Here is a 27,526-nt window from a genome sequence, read left to right as displayed (position 1 = left end):
TTTTCGTGTTTTTTTTTTTTTTTAAATAAAACATACGTTTTTTTTAATGACCATTCAATAATTTTAAATATAAATCTAATTTTTGCACCTCCTTATACAAAAAAAAAAAAAAAAAAAAACATCTTACACAAAAATTCACATGAGTCATTATTAGTCATGCTTACACAGTATTAATTTACTTTTGATAATCATGCATTTATTTTGCATGTAATTAGTTGTTGTTGTTTTTTTTTCACTTTTACTATTATTTGCGTTATTATTCTCTGCTAGTAATAAGATGATTCTGTCTATATTTTTTTCACCTGATATCATTTTTTTTTATTTTTTATAAAACATACGTTTTTTTAATGACCATTCTATAATTTTACATATAAAGCAATGGTCATTTTAAACTGTACACTAATTTGTGGAATAAAATGAAAACCTGTTTTGTTTTTGTTTTTTTTTGAGGGGTGGGGTAGATTTTTTCCGCTTGGATTTTTTAGTTTTAAAATATTTACTTATCTGATTTATTGCTCATTATTTGCTTAATGTTTTCATGTTTTCATAAATAAATTTGACTTGACTTCAATATTACACACACCGGAAGTCGTGTCCCCCTCCCTTCCCAACTACCCTTTACTCATCACGTGACTCATAGTATATATGTCTTTTAATCTGGGATTTAAAACGATTAGATAATCTCTCCGAAACGCCACCTTCATCTCACTAGCTCACCCATTTCCAGTCAACTAATTACTCTTAATCTAAATATCTAAATGAAAATAATCACATTTAATCAACATTTTAAACACGTTTGCCTCCTGATTCCTTGCAGGGATTTCGTCGGTAAATGGGCGGAGTGGTTAATCTGACGTCACCCCCACGTGCTCCCTCCGCGTCCAATTGGCTTTCCTCGGAGATCCCATCCGACCCCCGCAAAGTGAGACCGCAGCGAGGTCCGCCACACACTCCGAGCCCTCCGCGCATCACAAGCCCACTTCTTCATTACTAGTATTATTTGGGACTCCCTGAGCCATCATCATGTCCGTAGCGGGCCTGAAGAAGCAGTTCCACAAAGCCACTCAGGTAAGCAAAGACCTGCTCAATGTCAGGCTGCTTTATGATCAATCAATACCTGTTTTATTATTGATGCGCGTGAGTGCGGGAGGGGGGGCTTCGCTCGTGCTGCAGCACCCCCACCCACCTCCCAAAAGTCGTCGTGATCTTCATCATCCTTCCATCCTACCCTTCAGATGACATTCCGCGTCACGTGACGTAGGCTTGGCACGTAAATAACGTTTTTTTTTACCCCAACTCCTCCCTTCCCTCTTAATGATGGTGCGTACACGTGCACGCGCGCGCACGACGGGGGGTGTTATGCAATCGTTAAGTGCGACTGGCCGGAAATCCTCTCCTGTCATCTGCGGCACGCCATGACCTGAGCGCCCTCTAAGAGCATTTACAAGTAAAAGGCAATTTATTAGGCACACCTTTAATAATAATGATCAAAGTTGTGTTGAGAATAATCCAATGAGAGAAACTGTGTTTTGGCTAAAAATAAATAGAAGTGCCAAAGTATGAGATTCATTCGTGACAGCACTCGTAATTCAAAGCAAAAAAAAAAAGTTAAGTCAATAATAAAGACAATCATTACCTATTTTTCCCCGCCTTTTAATTAGGGTCGGGAATCTCTGGCATGAAGCCGATTCAATATGTATCTAGATACACAGGTTACGATTCATTAAAAAAAGATACATTTTTAAGGCCGAGCGATTCGATACGATTCGATACAGTTTAAGACCGATACGGTTCGATACAGAGTGAAAACGATACAATAGTAAACATTTGTTGTGTGTGTTCGTACAGTATTTTAAACATATTAAAAAAGTAGGGGGTGTCAAACAATTAACATTTTTAATCGAGTTAATTACAGCTTAAAAATTAATTAATCGTAATTAATCGCAATTAATCACAATTCAAACCATCTAAAAAATATGCCATATTTTACTGTAAATTATTGTTGGAATGGAAAGATAAGACACAAGATGGATATATACATTCAACATACGGTACATAAGTACTGTATTTCTTTTTTATAACAATAAATCAACAAGATGGCATTACCATTATTAACATCCTGTTTAAGCGATCCATGGATAGAAAGACTTGTAGTTCTTAAAAGATAAATGTTAGTACAAGTTATAGAAATGTTAAAATAAAACCCCTCTCTATGTTTTCGTTTTAATAAAATTTGCAAAACTTTCAATCAAAAAATTAACTAGTAGCTCGCCATTGTTGATGCCAATAATGGCGCTGAAACCCATAAAATCAGTCGCACCCAAGCGCCAGCAGAGGGCGGCAAAACTCCGTAAAACAACAAGTACACCTTTCACTGTGCTGTCATTTTAATCTGTTTGAGCGGGGCATTTGTGCATTAATTGCGTCAAATATTTTAACGGGATTCATTTAAAAAATTAATTACCGCTCGTTAACGCGATAATTTTGACAGCCCTAAAAAAAAGATTAAAGATTAAATTAAACAACAAAATTTCATACCAATGCTATGTTCTATTTTTTTAATTTAAAAAAAAAAAAAAAAAAGCTTACTATATGACCGTCATTTTGTTGGATGGGATTGATAATAAAATAAAACTCCAGTGACAGACAACAATAAAGTGCAGTGATTCAATTACTGTATTTCCTGGTGTTTTGAACACAAGAGGTATGTAATTTAAGTGCAAACATTCAACGTAAACATCTTACATACAAAAAATATTAATTATATGCAGCAGCTCTAGAAAAAAGAATTAAACCTGCAATGTTATCATACATAAATAATGAATTATGCTTTACCACTGGTATAACGATAATAAAAACATGGCATTTTAGACTGACAGGTCAGTAATCATTACTTTAACCTTATACACAGCAAAGTCATTCACTTATGCCTGTGCTTCCACATTTTTTTATTCCTCATCACTGTGCAAATCTTTTTTGAAGGGCAGATTTTTTTCTTGAGGAAGATCAACTATTCCACATGTTCATGTTTAAGTAGACTGCGTTTCGTGGAAACAAAATCTCCAAAGGGTCGTGCTGCCCTTTTCACAGTTGTAGTGGGTTATTTTTCAGGGTTAAAAACTCACGATCTCTGTACCGCTCCACACTTCACACGAGCTCTGTCCCATGCGAACAGATCTGGCTGCCTTCATCACTTCAAAGTCCGACTTTTGTTTTCCTGAGTGCGTTGAAAATCAATCGCTGCGCGTCGCTGGCGTCAGCGCTCAAACTGTCCATTGTTTTAGCACAGGGGTGTCCAAACGTTTTGCAAAGGGGGCCAGATGTGGCGTGGTAAAAATGTGGGGGACCGACCTTTGCTGACGTGCTTTACGTAGAACAATATATTTAAGCAAATTTTAGCAAACCATTCAGTGTGGCACATTTGCTTTATTATTATTTCTTAATGAATAATTTCAACAATCTTACAACTAGCCTTTGTGGCGTTTTCTTTCGACTCTCGGGCATTTGCAAAATAGTGCTGCTGTGAAATTAAACTAGCTTGAAGTTGCTTCAATTTCTCGCTGCGTATCTTCCCCGTAATCTTGTCGTACATGTCACCGTGTCTTGTTTGGTAATATCGCCTCTCATTGAAATCTTTAAAAACAGCAACTGTCTCTTTGCAAATGAGGCAGACACAGTTGTTGCGTATCTTTTTTTTGTTGTCGCCATTTTAGAAAATAGAAGTAATGGGTCACATGGGGTAATGTTGATTAGCCCTTAAATACCTGCAACATGAAGCAATTATCAGAGAATCCCAAAATTTGAAAAATAAGGTCCTAATGAAACCTTTTTTTCAAATTTGTAAAAAGAAAAGTAAAAATGAATATGTGTAATAAGTAGGGTTGTCAAAATTATTGCGTTAACGGGCGGTATTTCATTTTTTAAATTAATCACGTTAAAATATTTGACGCAATTAATGCACATGCCCCGCTCAAATAGATTAAAATGACAGCACAGTGCAATGCCAACTTGTTACTTGTGTTTTTTTGGAGTTTTGTCGCCCTTGCTGGCGCTTGGGTGCGACTGATTTTATGGTCTTAAGCACCCATTGGCATTGTGTAATTATTGACATCAACAATGGCGGGCTACTAGTTAATTTTTTGATTGAAAATTTTACAAATTTTATTAAAACGAAAACATTAAGAGGGGTTTTAATATAAAATTTCTATAACTTGTACTAACATTTGTCTTTTAAGAACTACAAGTCTTTCTATCCATGGATCGCTTTCAGAAGATGAAATATTAAATAAATTTACAGAAAAAAACGAAACAATTTACTATGCCGCTATATACATTATTTTTTTCTGTTGAGAAATGTAAGTAGAAAAACGAAAAATATATAAGATTTTTTTTTAAAGCTCAAAACAATTCAACCCTTCCAGGGACAGCGCATGGTCATACCAGTGGGCAGCGATTCAATAGCCCTTTATGGAGCAAGTGACTATTTTTGGTCATTAGAAAACAATTTTTTTTCAATAATTCATCTTTACTGTACTTTTTATGATTTTTGATATAACTCGAAATGGATTGGACGTATAGCGCCATCAGTGGTGGCCAATGAATTCAATGAGTGCCTTGTTAGGGTTAAAAATAATTGAAATGAAAGGGTCAAGTCAGTTTTCTTTTATTGAACTGACACCGCCAACAAAAATATTTCTACATAACATGTTATTAATACGAAAATAGTACTTGACAATATTGCACTAAAAGGGCGTAGGTTTGCATAGGGACGGTAGGGACATAACACTGCCAACTTTTCAGGATGTTCAAATTGTTCCTACCAACTTTTAAGGAACCTTTTTTGCCTTGTTTAGTGAGTTCAGTTATATAGGTAATTCATAGTGTCTTCCCATATGTTGTAATGATAGAATAGACCCTCCTATTATTAAGTAAATTATTTTCATTATGTTCAGATTTACATTATCCCGTTTAATTTGCTGAATGTGCTGGTCCATTTTTTTTGTCTCACTCAAACGCACGTTTGATTGGCTGATGACTTGACACGCCCCGGGCCACACAGACACACACACACAAACACCCGCACAGCCCCGACAGATTCACATCGACAACATGCCGCCTCTTCCGCCCTCTTCGAAAAGAGGTGATATTAGAAGGTTTTTTTCAGCCAGCAGCAGCCACTGTAAGTAATGTAAAAAGACGTCAATATTTTAGAGGTGAGGGTGGGAAACACCACTAGTTTTGCTACTGAATGTCCTAACTGCATTAGAGTTAGCATAACATTAAACTGTGTGAACTTGCTAACCTGCTTGGATCATTGTTTGCATTATGAGCGTTGCGGTAATGCGATGCGGTTGCTTCAGAGTGCAAGTCTCTTTATTTAAAAAAAAAAAAAAAAAATGGTTCCAAGACTGGTCCATTTCAGGGGGACACTGATTGAATATGAACTTGACATGAAAAAGAATCTGTGAAATTTCATGACAGTGGTTCGAGTCTTGGAGTAGTCTACATCTGCCTCAGATGTAGACTGGTCCTTGGATATCTGTTTTTTTTCATTCATTTTTTCCCAAATCACTTTTATATTACAATACTTTAGTTTGAGTCTAGGGGTGCTCCAGTATCCCCCAGAAGTGGACCAGTTCTTGGATAGCTCCCCATTTTTTTAACAAACGGACTTTATTAAACTTTAAAAATGTTCTTTTTTTTAGTTTTTCAAAACAAAGGTTTGAATCTAACGTTGTATCACCTTAACCAATACACATGAAAGTTAGTAAAAGTCAATACAGATTTACTTCGTATTGATCATTTAGCCTATCAATTAATTAGGTTCATAATCGTGAAAAATGTAGCCCTGACCCCCGTTCACCCAATTTGTTTGGTCTTATTAATGTACCGTCCTCAGCAAAAAGTGTACATGCAGGTTATGTTGTTATACCGTCCCTAACAATGTTGAGACCAACCCGACGACCTTGTATATATATTTATGTATATATGTATATATAATATATAAATATACTAGGGCTGTCAAAATTATCACGTTAACGGACGGTAATTAATTTTTTAAATTAATCACGTTAAAATATTTGACGTAATTAACGCACATGCCCCGCTCAAACAGATTAAAATGTCAGCGCAGTGCCATGGCCACTTGTTACTTGTGTTTTGTTGCCCTCTGCTGGTGCTTGGGTGCGGCTGATTTTATGGGTTTAAGCAACATGAGCATTGTGTAATTATTGACATCAACAATGGCGAGCAACTAGTTTATTTTTTGAGTGAAAATTTTAAAAAATTTATTAAAACGAAAACATTAAGAGGGGTTTTAATATAAAATTTCTATAACTTGTACTAACATTTATCTTTTAAGAAATACAAGTCTTTCTATCCATGGATCGCTTTAACAGAATGTTAATGTTAATGCCAGCTTGTTGATTTATTGTTATAATAAACAAATACAGTACTTATGTACCGTATCTTGAATGTATATAGCCGTCTTGTGTCTTATCTTTCCATTCCAACAATAATTTACAAAAAATTATGGCATACTTTATAGATGGTTTGAATTGCGATTAATTACGGTTAATTAATTTTTAAGCTGTGATTAACTCGATTAAAAATGTTGATCGTTTGACAGCCCTAACATATACATGTATATACATATATGTATAGATGTATATATTTGTGTATATGTATCTAGATATTGTTTGTGTATATATATGGTGGAAAACACAGACAAGACTGAAAAAGCAGTTTCTGCTCTTGCACTGCTCTTTAAAAGAAACTGCAGTATTTTAAGCCAAAACAACTGTTGTGTTTGATAGAACAATGTGTCTATATGCTGCCATAGCAGTTTCATAACGCATTAAGCCCCCGAACTATTTTTAATTTGTCCGTTTTACCCTGAAAACCCCCGTTTACAGACGTCGCGCAACCGCTTTTATTTCAACCTAGCCATAAAAAGAAGTAATTATATTTATTATTCAAAATGTCTGTCATTTTTAGCTTAGAATCATTAATTGATGTCTAATATTTACTTTAAAAAAACAAAACGACTTTAAAAAGTATTCACTCGCATATTTTAAACTTTTAAACAAATTACTTCACAATGAAAAATTTGGCGTCTGTAAAAAAGTCACGGATATCTACCTCATAACTTTCACTTAATTGTATTTTTTTGTTACTGTGGCATTTTCCCCGATATGTAAGATGATAAGTAATAGATCCAAACAAAGAAAAATGGAAAAATAACATTTAAAAGGGTAACTATATGAAAAACCACTCCTTGATGTCTGCGATTTCTGCATCGCGACCCTTGTTATATCACCATGTTTCACCCATAAAATCCCCCCGAAATTCTGGCTGTGGCCATTCACAGCTGTGTCTTGACACTCGGTGATACGTGCTACATGGAGTTTTTGGATCGAAACAAGGTAGGTACGCGATAATGTCTCGTTGAAATCGTGGCGTCTTCAATTCTGCTCTTGTGTGCTCTCGTCTTCAGTTAGGGTTTTGCTGTTTATTATTATTATTTTATTTTTAAATGCCCTCCTGTTCAAAATTTTTCTTCCCCCAGAACATTGAGATTTTAAGCTTTCCAATGATGTATCACATATGCATAGGCCTATTTACGGCATATATATGGCAGAAAACACTCAGGTGACTTGAAGTTCTGCTCAGAGACTACCAATTTGGCCAAATTTCAAAATTGTCCGATATGCATGTGTGATACGTCATTGGAAAGCTTAAAATCTTAATTTTCTGGGGGGGAAGAAAAATTTTGAACAGGATGGCGTTTTTTAAAAAAATATGTTTTTTAACAGCAAAACCCTATATGGAGGTGAGAGCACGCGAGAGCAGAATTACAGACGCCATGACTTTAACGCGATATTGTTGCCTTGTTTCGACGCTATCATGGCTTGGTCAGACACTGCTTAACTCATTGTCTGCCATTCACAGCGCTAGACGTTCAATCCATTGGAAGTATAGTGGGGCAAAGAAGTATTTAGTCAACCACCAATTGTGCAAGTTCTCCTACTTGAAAAGATTAGAGAGGCCTGTAATTGTCAACATGGGTAAATCTCAACCATGAGAGGCAGAATGTGGATAAAAAATAAAAAAAAACAGAAAATCACATTGTTTGATTTTTAAAGAATTTATTTCCAAATTAGAGTGGAAAATAAGTATTTGGTCTTCTACAAACAAGCAAGATTTCTGGCTGTCAAAGATGTCTAACTTCTTCTAATGAGATCTAACGAGGCTCCACTCGTTACCTGTATTAATGGCACCTGTTTTAACCCATTATCGGTATAAAAGACACCTGTCCACAACCTCAGTCAGTCACACTCCAAACTCCACTATGGCCAAGACCAAAGAGCTGTCGAAGGACACCAGAGACAAAATTGTAGACCTGCACCAGGCTGAGAAGACTGAATCTGCAATAGCTAAAACGCTTGGTGTGAAGAAATCAACTGTGGGAACAATTATTAGAAAATGGAAGACATACAAGACCACTGATAATCTCCCTCGATCTGGGGCTCCATGCAAGATCTCACCCCGTGGCGTCAAAATGATAACAAGAACAGTGAGCAAAAATCCCAGAACCACATGGGGGGACCTAGTGAATGACCTACAGAGAGCTGGGACCACAGTAACAAAGGCGACTATCAGTAGCACAATGCGCTGCCAGGGACTCAAATCCTGCACTGCCAGACGCGTCCCCCTGCTGAAGAAAGTAGACGTCCAGGCCCGTCTGCGGTTCGCTAGAGAGCATTTGGATGATCCCGAAGAGGACTGGGAGAATGTGTCATGGTCAGATGAAACCAAAATAGAACTTTTTGGTAGAAACACAGGTTCTCGTGTTTGGAGGAGAAAGAATACTGAATTGCATCCGAAGAACACCATACCCACTGGGAAGCATGAGGGTGGAAACATCATGCTCTGGGGCTGTTTTTCTGCAAAGGGACCAGGACGACTGATCTGTGTCAAGGAAAGAATGAATGGGGCCATGTATCGAGAGATTTTGAGTCTCCTTCCATCAGCAAGGGCATTGAAGATGAGACGTGGCCGGTTCTTTCGGCGTGACAATGATCCCTAACACTCAGCCAGACCAACAAAGGAGTGGCTTCGTAAGAAGCATTTCAAGGTCCTGAAGTGGCCTAGCCAGTCTCCAGATCTCAACCCCATAGAAAATCTGTGGAGGGAGTTGAAAGTACGTATTGCCCAACAACAGCCACAAAACATCACTGCTCTAGAGGAGATCTGCATGGAGGAATGGGCCAAAATACCAGCAACAGTGTTTGAAAAGCTTCTGAAGCGTTATAGAAAACGTTTGACCTCCATTATTGCCAACAAAAGGTACATAACATAGTATTTAGATGAACTTTTGGTATTAACCAAATACTTATTTTCCACCATGATTTGCAAATAAATTATTTAAAAATCAAACAATGTGATTTTCTTGTTTTTTTTCCACATTCTGTCTCTCATGGTTGAGGTTTGCCTGTGTTGATAATTACAGACCTCTCTAATATTTTCAAGTGGGAGAATTTGCACAATTAGTGGTTCACTAAATACTTATTTGCCCCACCGTAGCTGGGTCAGCAGCGAATGTACAAACGTTTCGGTTTTTAAAAATGAATTCATTCATTTTTAAGTAGTAACTCATTAGCTGCCATTGACGTCCAGTGTAAATTGACTAGGGGGATGGCAGCAATCGAACGATCGCTGCAAGCCTTCCCGGTCAAAAAACACTGGACGTCTATCGCCATCAATAGCAGTGAAACATGATCACTCAATCCCTAATATCAAGTTCTTACCAGAATTTAGTTAACCTTGGACTATTTTAAGGTTGTTCCGATCACGTTTTTTTGCTCCCGATCCGATCCCGATCGTTTTAGTTTGAGTATCTGCTGATCCCGATATTTCCCGATCTGATTGCATTCTTTTTGTTGCTCCCGATTCAGTTCCAATTATTCCCGATAATTTGTCCCGATCATATACATTTTGGCAATGCATTTTTAAAAAATGAATAAAACTTGGACGAATATATATATTCAACATACAGTACATAAGTACTGTATTTGTTTATTATGACAATAAATCCTAAAGATTGCATTTACATTCTTAACATTCTTTCAGTGAGAGGGGATCCACGGATAGAAAGACTTGTAATTCTTAAAGAATAAATGTGACTTTGTATATTGTGACTAAATATTGCCATCTAGTGTATTTATTGAGCTTTCAGTAAATGATACTGTAGCAATGTGCAAATGCATGATGGGAAGTGCAACCATGACTGTGCGTATTGGCACCAATTGATATTGATTTTGAATTGATCTTGTCTGTGTTGGGAATTAACATAGGGTGTTAAGAAAAAGATCAAACTACCTTTCTTCCCCACATTGTTATCCCGCAATAGTTCTAAATGTTGGTAGAGGGATTTTCAGGCTTAAGCCAATTATAAAAAGGCTTCAAAGACTGCCAAAATTCACTATACTCATTTTAAGCTGCCTTTTAGCTCTATATACAGTGCCTTGCAAAAGTATTCGGCCCCCTTGAACCTTGCAACCTTTCGCCACATTTCAGGCTTCAAACATAAAGATATAAAATTTTAATTTTTTGTCAAGAATCAACAACAAGTGGGACACAATCGTGAAGTGGAACAAAATTTATTGGATAATTTAAACTTTTTTAACAAATAAAAAACTGAAAAGTGGGGCGTGCAATATTATTCGGCCCCCTTGCGTTAATACTTTGTAGCGCCACCTTTTGCTTCAATTACAGCTGCAAGTCGCTTGGGGTATGTTTCTATCAGTTTTGCACATCGAGAGACTGACATTCTTCCTTGCAAAACAGCTCGAGCTCAGTGAGGTTGGATGGAGAGTGTTTGTGAACAGCAGTCTTCAGCTCTTTCCACAGATTCTCGATTGGATTCAGGTCTGGACTTTGACTTGGCCATTCTAACACCTGGATAAGTTTATTTTTTAACCATTCCATTGTAGATTTGGCTTTATGTTTTGGATCATTGTCCTGTTGGAAGATAAATCTCCGTCCCAGTCTCAGGTCTTGTGCAGATACCAACAGGTTTTCTTCCAGAATGTTCCTGTATTTGGCTGCATCCATCTTCCCGTCAATTTTAACCATCTTCCCTGTCCCTGCTGAAGAAAAGTAGGCCCAAACCATGATGCTGCCACCACCATGTTTGACAGTGGGGATGGTGTGTTCAGGGTGATGAGCTGTGTTGCTTTTACGCCAAACATATCGTTTTGCATTGTGGCCAAAAAGTTCCATTTTGGTTTCATCTGACCAGAGCACCTTCTTCCACATGTTTGGTGTGTCTCCCAGGTGGCTTGTGGCAAACTTTAAACGAGACTTTTTATGGATATCTTTGAGAAATGGTTTTCTTCTTGCCACTCTTCCATAAAGGCCAGATTTGTGCAGTGTACGACTGATTGTTGTCCTATGGACAGACTCTCCCACCTCAGCTGTAGATCTCTGCAGTTCATCCAGAGTGATCATGGGCCTCTTGGCTGCATCTCTGATCAGTTTTCTCCTTGTTTGAGAAGAAAGTTTGGAAGGACGGCCGGGTCTTGGTAGATTTGCAGTGGTCTGATGCTCCTTCCATTTCAATATGATGGCTTGCACAGTGCTCCTTGAGATGTTTAAAGCTTGGGAAATCTTTTTGTATCCAAATGCTTTAAACGGCTTTAAACTTCTCCACAACAGTATCTCGGACCTGCCTGGTGTGTTCCTTGGTTTTCATAATGTTTTCTGCACTTTAAACAGAACCCTTAGACTATCACAGAGCAGGTGCATTCATACGGAGACTTGATTACACACAGGTGGATTCTATTTATCATCATCGGTCATTTAGGACAACATTGGATCATTCAGAGATCCTCATTGAACTTCTGGAGTGAGTTTGCTGCACTGAAAGTAAAGGGGCCGAATAATATTGCACGCCCGACTTTTCAGTTTTTTATTTGTTAAAAAAGTTTAAATTATCCAATAAATGTTGTTCCACTTCACGGTTGTGTCCCACTTGTTGTTGATTCTTGACAAAAAAATTAAATTTCATATCTTTATGTTTGAAGCCTGAAATGTGGCGAAAGGTTGCAAGATTCAAGGGGGCCGAATACTTTTGCAAGGCACTGTATAGGTTAATCGGCGCCTTTTTAGATTGAACGCGACAACGCGTGAGTGGCTCGTGCAGCAAATGCGTTACTTGCATTAAATATTTTAACGTGATTAATTTTTTAAAAATTAATTACCACCTTTAACGCAATAAATTTGATAGCCCTACTTAAAGCCAAAACTAAAGACTCTGGATGAGTGTAAGACATTTTGTTTGTAACGTTAAATACAATTAGAAAACGATTTAATAAAAAAAATATATATATATATATATATATATATATTAAACAAAGGCATGTCCGATATTTTTTTGCCGATTCCGATATTTTGAAAATGACGTGATCGGACCCGATCGATCGGGATGACATCTTTAGACTATTTTAACCAATGTGTCATGTTGGCATTCGTATTTTATGGCCCATTATCACCATTAAATAACCATTTTAAACATTCAAAATATCTATAATTGCCACCACGATGAAATCATCTTTTGTACGCTTCATGCATTCTTACACACGTGAAACTGTGACGAGATTTGCGTAAGGTCACAGCATAATTTCCGCAATTAAGCGTTCTGTTGGCAGCCTTGACTGATTTGGAGTCATTTATGCGAGTTTATTCTCCACCGATAGCCTCGTAAAGGTGATTTAAGGCCATTGACACTTAAAACAACATCATTACCGGAAATGTTCAACGTCGTGAGCTGTTAAATAACAATGAGAGAAAAAGCTGCTCTTGTCCGGGAGTTTGTTAATCGATCAACTCATTTCAGCAGAATGGAATAAAATCAACTTCTTTGAGTGCCATTGTTTTCGCGTATCGGTCCGCACATTTAGCCACATTTTTATGTATCGCAAAAATCTGCCATTTTGAACCGAGATGTGTTGACTTTTTTTATGTAGTCGTTGAACAATCCTTTATCTATCTGTCTAATCAAACCCAATTAAACACAAAAAACCCTCACACCCTGCCACGACCTTGTAATCTGAGTTCAGACTTATTCAGACTACACACACACAGAGGAGACGCGTGTTTGTGTGTGTGATAGTCAAAAGCTAAAGTAATGGGACGCCAGGCTTAAAAGGATCAGATGCATATCTGCGCTAATTGCTTGTTACTCAATCTTCAATGTCGTTTGACTCCATAGCACGTTTTAGCCCGGAATAATTTCATTCTGTACTGCGTGTCAAGGCAGAGAAATAAGGCTTCTATGCTTGACCAAAAGTCATTGCTCATTGACTACGATTCCTGTTTTTCACCTTTCTAGGGAATAATACATAATGGCTATTCAGTTCCAAGCATATGTTTGTATTTTTCTTTGGCTTATTGCAAATAAGCAGTAGCATAACCTTGGTGTGTTAACTCATTCACGACATCATATTAAAAGACATCCCCTTTTTTCAAGCGCCACCACATAATGTGTGCAGGGCCGGCCCAACCTATACGCAGACTATGCAGCTGCTTAGGGCCCCTGACCACTAGGGGCTCCCCAATCTGGCAGTTGTTTAATTTATATTCTATTTTGTTTACTGCAGTTTGGTTTATTTGACTTTTGTGAGTTTTGATACTTAAATACAAGCTTAAAAAAATAAAAGTTCTTCCTTAACCCTTTAACACCGAACGTGTCGGATGCGACACGTTTACGCATATCATCTTTGAAGCCTCGTAACGCTGTAATTACGTCACCCACGTGCCTCTGGTTGGTCTCGTTTGAAAGTACGGAAGTTGATGTCCACACCAGTTTTTATTTGAAGTCAATCGACGAAGTAAAACGGGAGATAATGTCATTTGAGTTTTATTGTTTTATTGCACTCATAAATATGCATTAAAACGCTGCCTGGACCATGTGTCTATCTCCATATTTCCATCATTTCTTGTCCTTTTTTCAAAATCGAAAGAAGCACAAAAAACTACATATCCCAATAGCCGTTGTGATGTCAAGAAGGAAGAACCTAATGTGAACATTTTCAATAAATTGACGAGCAAGGCGCCAACTAAGGGAAAGGAGACACGCGTAGCAATCAACGGCTGGTTGGATTCAGCGAGCGACTTTGAAACGTGCAGAATGAATCGAAAACTAAATTTAGCGCAAGCTAATGCATTATTTCATTAACTCAAGGAATAGGATGAGCTGTATTTGTCATTGTTTTCCTCGGATCTGTCGGCGTCTCGGCGAGTAGAAGTGACAGCTGCGCGCAAATGGCGGATGAGTAGGCTGTGTGACGTTGTATGTGACGCAGTTTAGTGACATGTTCAAAAACGAACTTTATTGAGTGCGCAAAAAAAAAAAAAACTTTATTGGGTCGCATGCCTAAAAAATGAATTGAACTGAACAACTTGTCAATATTTTTGAAAATACTTATTTTTCAATGTTTATTATTTTCTCTTCACTATGAATCTTTTCAATTTTTATATAGATGTGTGTTCGAGATGCTGGATTGCATGTACACATATACCTTTGATAAGGTGATGGGTACAATACCAAACTTCACAAACAGATATCCTCCAAACCCTTTTTGTGTTGGATAATATAAATAATTTTTTTCTCACTATTTTGCACTGTATATAACATGTTTTGACCATAGTATGTGTGAAGGCCAAAAACGCCTATGACCATAGCTGCTGTTTGTTTTGAATTGTCAAACATAAAACTATTCAATCTTATTTTTTTCTATTGAATGTTTATCCTAGCAAGTTAAATAAAAATTATCAAGCTTCAAAACGGTTGGTCGAGCATGTTTGGTTGTCAGTGGGACTTCAACATTACAAATTTTGAAAAAATATTTTGGGAATTTTTTGTCTTTTTGGGTCCAAAATGTGGATTAAAGTTGGTCAGTGAAGAAAACAACAGTTCGGACATGAAGTTCAAGGTATCCTGAAAAAAGGGACCCAACTTGGCCATTGTGAACAGTTTTTTCTTTGAAATATAAAGGCAACATCAAAGGCATGCAAATTTGGCCAAAATAGGCTTAGGTGTTAAAGGGTTAACTTCTTTCTTTCCTCTTTTAGAAAAAGGTTTGGCGCTATCTACTACTAAGTACTGACAATCATTTGGGGTGAGAAGTTTGAAGTATGCAGTGCAATAAAATCTGATTAATATACAAAATATGGACGTATGGGTTGGATTGCATGTATGGGTTTCACAGTACACAGTGACGAAATGGTGGGCCAAAAATATGGGCCCCTTTGCCTCTCTGACAAAAGTCTTGTCGCTTATCCATTTTGTAGAAACACTTGCTAATAACCTGACTTTTAATTATTCAATTGGTTTCAGAAATGTCTCAAATGAAAGCTAAGACCCTCCCAAATGATGTTGAATGTACAAAAATATATTTGTTTCTCTGAAAAATGATTGATCATTTAATGAAGACATAAAGGTCAAATTTTGGCAAGACAAAAGTTTTGTCGCCTACAGAAAGTAGTGTGAAAATGACAAAAAGTGTACTTCAAATTAGGGCTGTCAAACGATTAAAATTTTTAATTGAGTTAATTACAGTTTAAGATTAATTAATCGTAATTAATCCCAATTCAAACCATCTATAAAATATGCCATTATTTTTCTGTAAATTATTGTTGGAATGGAAAGATAAGACACAACACGGATATATACATTCAACATACGGTACATAAGTACTGTATTTGTTTATTATAACAACAAATCAACAAAATGGCATGAACATTATTAACATTCTCTTAAAGCGATCCATGGATAGAAAGACTTGTGGTTCTTAAAAGATAAATGTTAGTACAAGTTATAGAAATTTTATATTACAACCCCTCTTAATGTTTTCGTTTTATCAAAATTTGTAAAATTTTTAATCAAAAAATAAACTAGTAGCTCGCCATTGTTGATGTCAATAATTACACCATGCTCACTCATTGTGCTGACACCCATAAACTCATTTGGACCCAAGCACCGGCAGAGGGCACCAAACACCAAAAAACAAGTAACAAGCGGACATTACACTGCTGTCATTTTAATCTGATTGAGCGGGGCATGTGCGTTAATTGCATCAAATATTTTAACGTGATTAATTTAAAAGATTACCGCCCGTTAACGCGATAATTTTAACAGCCCTACTTCAAATACAAAAATATGTTACATAACATAAGCGAATTAAGTAGTGGTGCTGTGAGTCTTCCATGCTTCCTCTTTCATCCTACCCCAGACATGCTCAATGATGTTCATGTCTGGTGACACTGTTTTCTGAGTGAATCTCAAATCCATGCGGGCTCCAGTAGGTCTCCTGCTATATTTGTCATATATGCATTATTTTGTTATCCAGAGGCAATGAGGGTTCTCGAAAAAATGTTTTCAATATGCTCGCCTCATTCTTTCATGTTTCGCCCTCTCCACTTGACGTTCTACAACTTATTTGTCCATGTTCATGTCCCCGTCACACCGGCAAAGCATGCAGAAACCGTGGAACGTGTCTCGACTACTTTTGGCGAGGAAATTGTGCCCATTCGATGTTAAAACGTTTTAGCACGTTTGCTAGCACTGTTTTAAAGTCTCGGTGAGGAAATTATGTCGTCAGATAGCCACACATGAAGCTTTGTTTACATTTTATTGAACAAATGATATAGGACTTTTTGAACTGAAGCCACTCTTGGCCAATCACAGACCAGTTGTGAAAACCGTGGGGCTGAGTTACGTTACATCAACTGAACTGCGGCCAATTTTCTTTAAACGGTGGACAAATAGCGTCCAGCTAATGGGTGGTCACCCTAATGTTTGTACATATTTGGACGTCTATCTCCGTCAATGGCAATAAATTAGGGTTGTTCCGATCATGTTTTTTTGCTCCCGATCCGATCCCGATCGTTTTAGTTTGAGTATCTGCCGATCCCGATATTTCCCGATCGATTGCTTTTTTTTTTTGCGCCCGATTCAATTCCAATCATTCCCGATAATTTTTCCCGATCATATACATTTTGGCAATGCATTAAGAAAAAAATGAATAAAACTCGGACGAATATATACATTCAACATACAGTACATAAGTACTGTATTTGTTTATTATGACACTAAATCCTCAAGATAACATTTACATTATTAACATTCTTTCTGTGAGAGGGATCCACGGATAGATAGACTTGTGACTTTGTATATTGTGACTAAATGTTGCCATCTAGTGTATTTGTTGAGCTTTCAGTAAATGATACTGCAGCCATTCAACCCAAATGCATGATGGGAAGTGGAACCATGACGGTGCGTAGTGCTACCAATTGATATATCTTCTCTGCGTTGGGAAATAACTAAAGGTGTTAAGAAAAAGATCAATTGCTACCTTGTTTCCCCACATTGCTTCCCATGATATTTCTATTGTAGGGAGAGGGATTGTACGGCTTTAGCCTATTAAAAAAAGTCTCCAAAGCCTGCCAAAATTCACTCTACTCATTTTACGCTGCCTTTTATCTCTCTATATAGGTAAAACGGCGCCATTACAGTTTGAGCACGACACTGCGTGAGTGGGTCGTTCAACGCATGCATTAATTGCGTTAAATATTTTAACGTGATACGTTTTTTTTTTAAATTGGTTTCCGCCGTTATTAAGGGTGCAACGGTTCAGTTAGCCCACGGTTCGGTTTGAACCGCGGTTTTGGGATCACGGGTTCCGTTTCGGTTTGCGTTTTGCTTTTTTTTTTTTTTTAAACTGCCTTTATTTTGCTTTTTTAAAAAAATGAAATAAACACTTAAAATGTAAACATTTTCAACTGTTAAATTGCCTCTTAGCTCTTTGGCAAGTGTAGTGACTGACTACTGAAATACACACACAGTAGTAAAAAAGTTACTTGGCAAAGTAACTGGTGATACCTTTCATGTTTTTTTTTTCATTAAAAAAAAAACAAAAACAAACAAACCCAAAAACATAGTAACCTTTGCTATGTTTGGAGGTAATTTAATATTGTGAATCAACCGTTAAGGTTGATAAAATTGCTCCCATTTTTGCCTTAGTTCCCTTCCGTCTACTTTCGACATGTGAAAATTTCAAAACTGTTTCATCCTTTAAAGATAGACTCAAGTCAAGATTTTGCCGATTTAGGAGTATTTTGGATAAAAAGTTGCTTAGGTTCGCTCGGAAGGTTTACTACAACAGAGCTTTTCTGAGACGTTTACTGCTCTTAAATGGCGGCTGTTTACTAACGCTACCGTGTGTCATTTTGGATGTAATTCTATATGCATTAGATATCTAGACGTAGATTGTATGATGTCGGCCACAGTCAGGAAATATTGGAGCCGCCTAGCATCGCGTTTGCTACAAACCAAACGCGTGACCAAATCCAAACGGATGAAAAAACAAAAACAAATGCAATGCACGAAAAACGTGCAGATTTTGAACGTAACGTACGGCGTACACATTTAAAAATCAGTGCTCACTTGTACAAATAACGCCGAGACCGTACAACTTGACAGGTATGAATTATAGTGGACCGTTACAGTTAGGTAGTAGCACTCTGTAGCACGGGACGTCCAACTATCAGCGATCAGGGCGAAACTATGTGCTTTCGCGAAATCATCTTCGATGGCTTTGCGTGCCATTTCATAAATGTCGGGGATTATGTTGTTGGCGAAATATGTCCGCGAGGGAACAATATAACGCGGGTCAAGCGTTGCAATTAAATTAACTAAGCCCGCATCTTCAACCACGGAATATGGTTGCATGTCTTTTACAATGCACATCCCCACTGCGTGGGTTATTTTCTTGTTTTTCTGACCTGATATTGTAAGGCTTTTGGAACGCCTCTTCTATAGACACGTGTGTTTTCACTGGTGTCATCTTCGGGGTTGTCCTGCTCTGAGAAAGCGATGTCTGTGGGTGATGCCGGCTGAGGTGCCCAAGTCATGGTAGAAGTGTTGCCGTTAGCATAGGGAACAAGCGCTAAGCAATGCTTGCAAATTGTTTTATTTTTTTTCAATATTTTCTCTCCGTCTGCATTGTAGTCCACGGGGAAACTGAAATGTTGCCACACCGAAGATTTGAAAGAAGCCGGTGCCTCCTCAAAAATCGGACTGTTGACTCCTCCGCTCACCATAACTTTTTTTGTTTTCTGTCTTGTTTCACTTTCACCTCGCTCGTAAGCAGTGTTGTTAATAACGGCGTTACAATATAACGGCGTTACTAACGGCGTTATTTTTTTCAGTAGTGGGTAATGTAATTAATTACTTTTCTCATCTTGGCAACGCCGTTACCGTTACTGAGGACGGAAAGGCATGCGTTACTATGCGTTACTATATTGGTCGAAAAGTCTGAGGGAGACGGACTCACCGAGACGACAGAGCAGAGCAGGAGTAGGGAGGAGGCAAGAAAGTTGTGACGCCGAGCAAACGCGATGCTAGGTAGCTCCAATAATACATGTTGTAGCCGATAGCCTACAAACTACGCCCGCATGTTATGGTAGATATGGTAGACATGGTAGATATCACATGTACTGTACATAGCTATAACTAGATGCAAAATGACAGACATGGCACTAAATGAGTTAGTAGACAGCCGCCATCTTAAAGCAGTAGACTTTTTAGGACGGCTCTGTTGTAGAGAGCCTTCCTAGCGAACCTAAGTAACTTTTTATCTAAAATACTTCTAAATCGGCAAAATCTTGACTTGAATCTATCTTTAAATGATGAAACAGTTTTAAAACTTTCATATGTCGAAAGTAGAGAGAAGGGAACTAATGCAATAATGGGAGCAATTTTAACAACTTTTAACAGTTGATTCAGGGTATAGGGTAAATTAGGGTAAAGAATTGGGCTCGGGCCAATTGTACCAAAAACCTTCACAAAAAACTTCACATCGTGTGGCCAATGTTTTTTTGTTTTTGTTTTTTTTTAGGAAAAAAAAAAAAGTAATTATCACCAATTACTTTGCCAAGTAACTAATTACTCTTACATTCAGGTAATTGAGTTACTAACGCAATTACTTTTTGGGAGAAGTAATTTGTAACTATAATTAATTACTTTTTTCAGTAAGATTAACAACACTGCTCGTAAGCGAGAGAGGGCGTTACTCGGCTCCTATTACACAGGTGCTTGACAGCGATTGGACATTTACTCGCGGGGCGGGAATTTCTCCACAGTTGCGCTTCACGTCACACACAGGCACACAGAGTTTGACCAATTCATTCCACAAGCGTTCGGAATAAATTAGTGTAATTGCAAAACCAAAAAGGCGCGGTTCATAAAGGCGTATTGAACCGTACAGGGCGAACCGTACGGTTCGGTTTTGAACCGCAAACCGTTGCACTGCTAGCCGTTATCGGGATAAATTTGATAACCCTACCTTAAGCCTAAAGACTCTGGATGAGTGTAACATATTATGTCTGTAACGTTAAATACAATTAGAAAACGATTGAATTAAAATATATATATATATATTAAAAAAAGGCATGGCCGATATTTTTTTGCTAATTCCGATACTTTGAAAATGACGTGATCCGATCGATCAGGACATCTCCACAATAAATGACTAAAAACAGCGCCAAAACTTCTACTGCACCCACCGTGGTGCATCTTGCTTATAAAACCACCAAACAAATTGGCTTCCACTTGGCCGAGAACAGATGGCCCGTCCGAAAAATGCTGCAGTGACCTTAACACAGCGCGGCTGGCGTTCGCTAACTAGCTTCTTAGCTTCTCTTTAAGTCCCTCCATAAGAAAGACCGACAGTCCGTCAACTCCAGGCGCTCGTTCACCTCCGCCTCCTGTTCGTTTCCATCCCTCCTTCACCACCACCAACACGTCTCTCTCAAGGACGCCGCGGCCATTTTGCAAGAGACGTGCGGGAGTGTGAAGGAAAGAGAAACTGCAGGCTTTCACTACGCTAATTAATTTAGCAGTAGTAGAAGCTGAGAAACGTGTGTGGGGAAGGTTTTGGATCTATTGGTCAACTTTAGCTCATAACAAAGTAAACGTTGTACTTCTTTAACACCTTCATGTGTTTTTTTTTGCATGATGTTGCAGTTTTTCAGCAAGTAGAATCCGTTATTTTTCTATTGTGTGCGTGAAATACTAATACACGCTTATTGTTCAAGAGTTAGCTTGAAGCATTTTTTTTTTAGCATGAAGAAGGATTGTTTGGAAGGATGGATGTGGAAGTGGAATAGTAGACAGGTGTGTGTGTATAGGGGGGGTCCGTAGGGCAGCAGATTGCGAGTGGGTGACTCATGCCGCCTGGATGCTCAGCGACGAGCACTGCAGTACAACGTAAAGTCGATCCAGCTGGGAGATAACAGATGGGGGAGGGACAGGAGGATGATGGGGGTGGGATAAGAGGGGGTTTCATCGCGGGTTGGGGTGCGGCGCATTTCCCGAGGACTCGTGAGGGATACAAAGAGGCTGCACTTCTTCGCTCTAACAGGCTTTAAGATGTGTTTTATTCACGCGCGTAGTGCTGTGCGATATAACGATATGGGTCATTTTTCCAAGTCATGTTTCCAATGAGATTTATTTTTCCTGGCTTGTTACACAGGCCAGCTTCAAAGTACAAAATACAGTGGGGCAAATAAACATTTAGTCAACCACTAATTGTGCAAGTTCTCCCACTTGAAAATATTAGAGAGGCCTGTAATTGTCAACATGGGTAAATCTCAACCATGAGCGACAAAATGTGAAAAAAAAAAACAGAAAATCAACTTGTTTGATTTTTAAAGAATGTATTTGCTAATCATGGTGGAAAAAAGTATTTGTTCAATACCAAATTCATCTCAATACTTTGTTATGTACCCTTTGTTGGCAATAATGGAGATCAAACGTTTTCTGTAACTCTTCACAAGCTTTTCACACACTGTTGCTAGTATTTTGACCCATTCCTTCATGCAGATCTCCTCTAGAGCAGTGATGTTTTGGGGCTGTCTTTGGGCAACACTGACTTTCAACTCCCTCCACAGATTTTCTATGGGTTTGAGATCTGGAGACTGGCTAGGCCACTCCAGGACCTTGAAATGCTTCTTACGAAGCCACTTCTTTGTTGCCCCGGCTGCGTGTTTGGGATCATTGTCATGCTGAAAGACCCAGCCACATCTCATCTTCAATGCCCTTGCTGATGGAAGGCGATTTTCACTCAAAATCTCTCGATACATGGCCCCATTCATTCTTTGCTTTACACAGATCAGTCTCCCTGGTCCCTTTGCAAAAAAACAGCCCCAAAGCATGATGTTTCCACCCCCATGCTTCACAGTGGGTATGGTGTTCTTCGGATGCAATTCAGTATTCTTTCTCCTCCAAACACGAGAACCCGTGTTTCTACCAAAAAGTTCTATTTTGGTTTCATCTGACCATAACACATTCTCCCAGTCCTCTTCAGGATCATCCAAATGCTCTCTAGCGAACCACAGACAGGCCTGGACATGTACTGGCTCCAGCAGGGGGACGCGTCTGGCAGTGCAGGATTTGAGTCCATGGCGGCGCATTGTGTTACTGATAGGAGCCTTTGTTACTGTGGTCCCAGCTCTCTGTAGGTCATTCACTAGGTCCCCCTGTGTGGTTCTGGGATTTTTGCTCACCGTTCTTATTATCATTTTGAAGCCGCGGGGTGAGATCTTGCATGGAGCCCTAGATTGAAGGACAATATCAGTGGTCTTGTATGTCTTCCATTTTCTAATAATTGCTCCCACATTTGATTTCTTTACACCAAGCGTTTTACCTATTGCAGATTTAGTCTTCTCAACCTGGTGCAGGTCTACAATTTTTTTCTCTAGTGTCCTTCAACAGCTCTTTGGTCTTGGCCATAGTAGAGTTTGGAGTGTGACTGACTTAAGTTGTGGACAGGTGTGTTTTATGCCAATAATGAGTTAAAACAGGTGCCATTAATACAGGTAATGAGTGGAGCCTCGTTACACCTCGTTAGAAGTAGTTCGACCTCTTTGACAGCCAGAAATCTTGCTTTTTTGTAGGTGACCCAATACTTATTTTCCACTCTAATTTGGAAATAAATTCTTTAAAAATCAAGCAATGTAATTTTCTGTTTTTTTCCCCACATTCTGTCTCTCATGGTTGAGGTTTACCCATGTTGACAATTACAGGTCTCCCTAATCTTTTCAAGTAGGAGAACTTGCACAATTGGTGGTTGAATAAATACTCATTTGCCCCACTGTACATCATAATCCACAGGGGAGCCTCAGCAAGGGGCAGTGGGACGAGCGCCTGGGTAGAACCTCCATGCAGCGGGCTTACTTTCTTAAGCCGGGATCTCCTAATTTGATGCATACACAGCACTACCCTCCACACACAATCCCATCACGGTGCTGGGTAATGGCTGCCAGTCGGGGACCTGGCAGCCACAGTAATTGGGTGGTAGGCAGGTCCCACACTTTTTCTCTGTGCTGTGGCTCCAGGGGTGTGGCCTCCACTCTGCCTGGGATGCCGGCCGCAGGAGCTGGGGGGTTCGGGGCTCCGATCCCGCATCACCCCACAGTGGTTCTTGGCGCCCTCCCGCTTCCGCCTTCCTCTCTTTTTTCTGCCTGGGTGCTCCGGCGCGGGTCACTGGCTGGGTGCCGGTCAGTCGGCTGTGTATCGCCTGCTCCGGGTGGGGATCTTGCCCTGCCCCGGGCTTGGTGGGCCGCTGGGGGTCCTGCAGTGTGCCATGCCGGTTCGGGGGCTGCATCGCTGGCTCGTGGGCGGGCGGGGGACAGTGGTAGGCGGGGGGGGGGGGGGGGGGGGGGCGCATCCCCTTATCCCATCCCTGGCCGGTTGATGGGGGCGTGAATGGCCTGGGGGACCACCCTGGACCCCGGGGAGATGACGTCAGCCCCTTTGCTAGGCTGCAGGAGGATGGATGAGCTGCGCTGGCTCGCCTTCCTCATTGGCTATGTAACAGCTGCAGTCCTGGGGCGGCTCCCGCCGGGATTTCCACGCGTCTGCAAGGCTAGCACATGTCCGATGGGATTCACGCATGACTAGGTGCAATTAGACAGAAAAGCTCAGTGTCAGGTTTAGCGATCAAATAGCTTACAATAGGATGCCAGCATACTAACACTCACAAATACTGGGTTCTACACCTCAAAGGGCCGATTTGTGTACACTCCACCCCTCCCAATCACTTTCTGCCCCCCCCCCCCTCTTTTTTCCTTGGTCATCAGGGTCCTCACATTGTGTCAACTGGAAATACAACTGACTAATGATAGCACCAACGTATTCTTAGTGTAGGCATTCAATGTACTGTTGTTGTTTGTACATCTTCTGTCTCTCTCTCCTCCTTTTCTTCTGTCCCCCCATAACCCCTTCCTGTTTGCTGCGTTCTACTAATAAAATAGGCATGTTGAACGATCACAATGGGAGCATGTCATACTCCCATGTGATACGTTAAACCTGTTCAGACCAATCGGACACTCAGATTTCCATTCCCCATGTCAAGCAGCTGAACAGGACAGGTTTAAAAAAAATAGTTAGACATGTTGTTATGCGATTGTGTAACATAACCTGCCATTTCACCTTGATTGGAGTCTTGTGGGAACGAATACAAAGTGCTTTTATTGCGGTCATGTCATGTATATGTTCAAGTTAATCATGTTCCTGTGTTGACATGTCAAAGGACAAAACCTCCTTTGCAAATGTTCTCACACATGCACACACGCATGAACACTGTTGTTATGCGGTAGCGATATGGCTCCCGTCCAGCAGTACACAGCATACCCCATACATGCTTTCAGCTTAAGTGACATGCACCTGCGGCACTTTTCCCACTCCTCTTTATGATTTGCCTTCTGGCTTTCTTGATAAAAAGGTTCTTGCTTCTTTTTGGGGGGACCATAGTTAAGTCTTCATCTGACTTTGACTCATTACTTTCCCCTCTGGTGCTTTTTTGGAATTCCTGCTGCAAAGACGCACCGGTCAGGCTTGTGATTTAGAGCTTTGTTTACATAGAACGCTACTGTTACTGCTCACAGATCAATGCGGCATCACTTTCCAGCGCCATTCTTCACTGGCACCTAAAGTGGTATTGCTGTACTTGAAAGAGAAACGGAATTCAGGAATCTGTTTTTTTTTGCAAAAACAAAAAGTCTTTTCAATGGCCCACTTCAAACCAAGGTTGCACATCTACAGTGTCTTTTCAGACATGGGTTCTTGAGACTTTTTGTGCGTCTGCTTTTGATAGAAATGCCTACCAAAATTCAAATGGCTACGTCAAACGATCTCTGGGGGCTGTACTTTTAGAACTCTTCAATTTGTTTTCCATTTTTGAAAAAAAATGAGGAAACTGTACACTTCAAACCAAGGTAGCATATTTCCTGTGTCCTTTTGGGCATGTGTTCTTGAGGCTTTTTTGTGCATCTGCTCATGACAGAAATGCCTACCAAATTTCAAATGGCTAAGTCGAACAGTTTTTGGGGGCTGGAATTTCAAAAAACACTTCGATTTCTTCCATTTTTTAATAACATGAAGAAACTATACAATTCAAACCAAAGTAGCACACTTTCTGTGTCTTTTTGGACATGTGACTTTGAGACTTTTTTGTGAGTCTGCTCATGATAAAAATGCCTAAACTTTTCATTATCTTGGAAGGACGTGGAAATGGCCAAATTTCAACCAAGGTAGCACATTTCCAGTGTCTTTTCAGACTTGGGTCTTTGAGACTTTTTTGTGAGTCAGCTCATGATGAAAATGCCTACCAAATTTCAAATGGCTAAGTCAAACTGTTTTTGGGGGCTGCATTTTCAAAAAACTTCTTACTTTTCATTATCTTCGAAGGACGTGGAAATGACCAACTTTCAACCAAGGTAGCACACTTCCTGTGTCTTTTCGGACATGTGTCTTTGAGACTTTTTTGTGAGTCAGCTCATGATAGAAATGCCTACCAAATTTCAAGTGTCTAAGTATAATGGTCTTCGGAGGCTGTATTTTCAAATAAAAAAAATTCCAATTTCCTTTATCTTTGAGGACTTGTAGAAATGGCCGACTTTAAACCCAAGGTAGCATAATTCTTCTGTCTTTTCAGACATCGGTTCTTGAGACTTTTTTGCGAGTCTGCTCATGATAGAAATGCCTCCAAAATTTCAAGTGCCCAGGTACAACAGTCTTTGGGTGCTGAATTCTGAATGAAACATGATGTGTTTTTCAAGCATCTGCATCCTCCCTCCCTTTGTGCTCGTCTTCCCCAAACACTCAGCTGATCCACTTGCACTGAAAACACGACTTCCCCTGCTTGCTATTTTCTGTGTGTGTGTGTGTGTTTCCAAATGAGTTCTAAAGCCTCACGTGCAAGGTCGGCGCATTCCCTGGCGTCATATTTGGTCCTGGGGTTTAAAACGCTGTCTGTAACGAGCCTATTTTTAACCGGTCGCAACGGGACTGCTGGTGCGCTCAGCTCATTTATTCATCCAAAAGGAAATGATGCGTTGTTTGCAGTGTGAAGATGTGCCGTACTCTCCCATCCTTCTTCTCCTCTCACAGCATCAGTATTCAGGACACGGTTGATGTTTTATTCAGCGTGTGGAATATTCCGGGGCGTCCACTTCTGCAGAGAAGAGTAGATTGACGCTTGAGGGTCTGAAAGGGAAATTCTCGGGATGTGTTTGAGTCCAGTTTAATTTATTAATAAGGAAGTGTACAACTATCGTGGACAATTTTGCTTCATTTAGCAATTGGCTATTAGGTAAATTTCTAGAGGACCTCAAGGGGCTTCTAAGGTCATCATAAATTCCCCTGAGGGTCGGCGGTGTCATCGTTACCTAATTGAATGGAGGCCCCTTGTCATTTCTTCAAGCCTCATTCAGTCTTGTCGATTGGCTGAGTGCATTGAGTGAAGGGCACGGCGATATTTTTCTATATGTCATTACGCACATGTGGTGTTTACAGCATCGGAGACCTTGCGCATAGATATCGCCGGGATTGAAGTTCAACAGTCAATCTGAGGGCAAGAACTCAACACCCACGGTGTGGGTTTTAGTTCTGATGCATGTAAAATATACCTTATGCAATGTTAAGATACATACAGTTGTACAGTCTAAGTACACTTAGCTGTTAGTAAGACAAGATTCAGATCAAGTATGTTAAATTTGATAATTTCCTGAGATGCTCCTGATGATCTCTGACGCTGTTTGGGTAATCAATGTACAAGACAGCCAGACGACGCTAAATAGCCAACCATTTTAGTTTCCGTCATTCAATGTTTGCACACCATGCTGGAAATGTTTGATGACTTTCCATTAAATAAAATTAATGAAGCTAACTACTAGAGGTGTGCGAAATTTCCGATTCTCAGATTATTCGTGATTCGGCCGTGGAAGATTCGAGAACGATTCACAAACATCCAAATTCCGATTATTGAAATATGTCAAGTAAAGCGGAAGTAAAACACACTCAGCGCGCCGCGCAGTCTTCGGAACACAATGAGGAACAGAGCGAGAGTAGCTAGGCATCATGCTTGTCATTACCTGGCCCCTCGGGTAATGCCAATGCTCA

At 39.5% G+C, this 27,526-nt stretch overlaps 1 protein-coding gene across 2 annotated transcripts in view; it reads left to right on the top strand.

Moving 5' to 3' along the window:
* The first annotated feature begins 895 nt into the window (after positions 1-895).
* Positions 896-27,526, top strand: part of sh3gl2a (SH3 domain containing GRB2 like 2a, endophilin A1) — a 94,933-nt gene continuing 68,302 nt past the window's right edge. Inside the window, exon 1 of one of the 2 annotated variants that reach the window (XM_057843162.1) lies at positions 896-1,068. In XM_057843162.1, coding sequence (XP_057699145.1) covers positions 1,024-1,068 — 45 coding nt within the window. In that variant the 5' untranslated portion in view covers positions 896-1,023. The remainder of the gene's footprint in view (positions 1,069-27,526) is intronic. The other variant, XM_057843163.1, reaches the window with a different exon arrangement.

Source organism: Corythoichthys intestinalis, chromosome 8, assembly GCF_030265065.1.
Source record: "Corythoichthys intestinalis isolate RoL2023-P3 chromosome 8, ASM3026506v1, whole genome shotgun sequence".
NCBI lineage: Eukaryota > Metazoa > Chordata > Actinopteri > Syngnathiformes > Syngnathidae > Corythoichthys > Corythoichthys intestinalis.
This window is presented reverse-complemented; position numbering and strand designations above follow the sequence as displayed.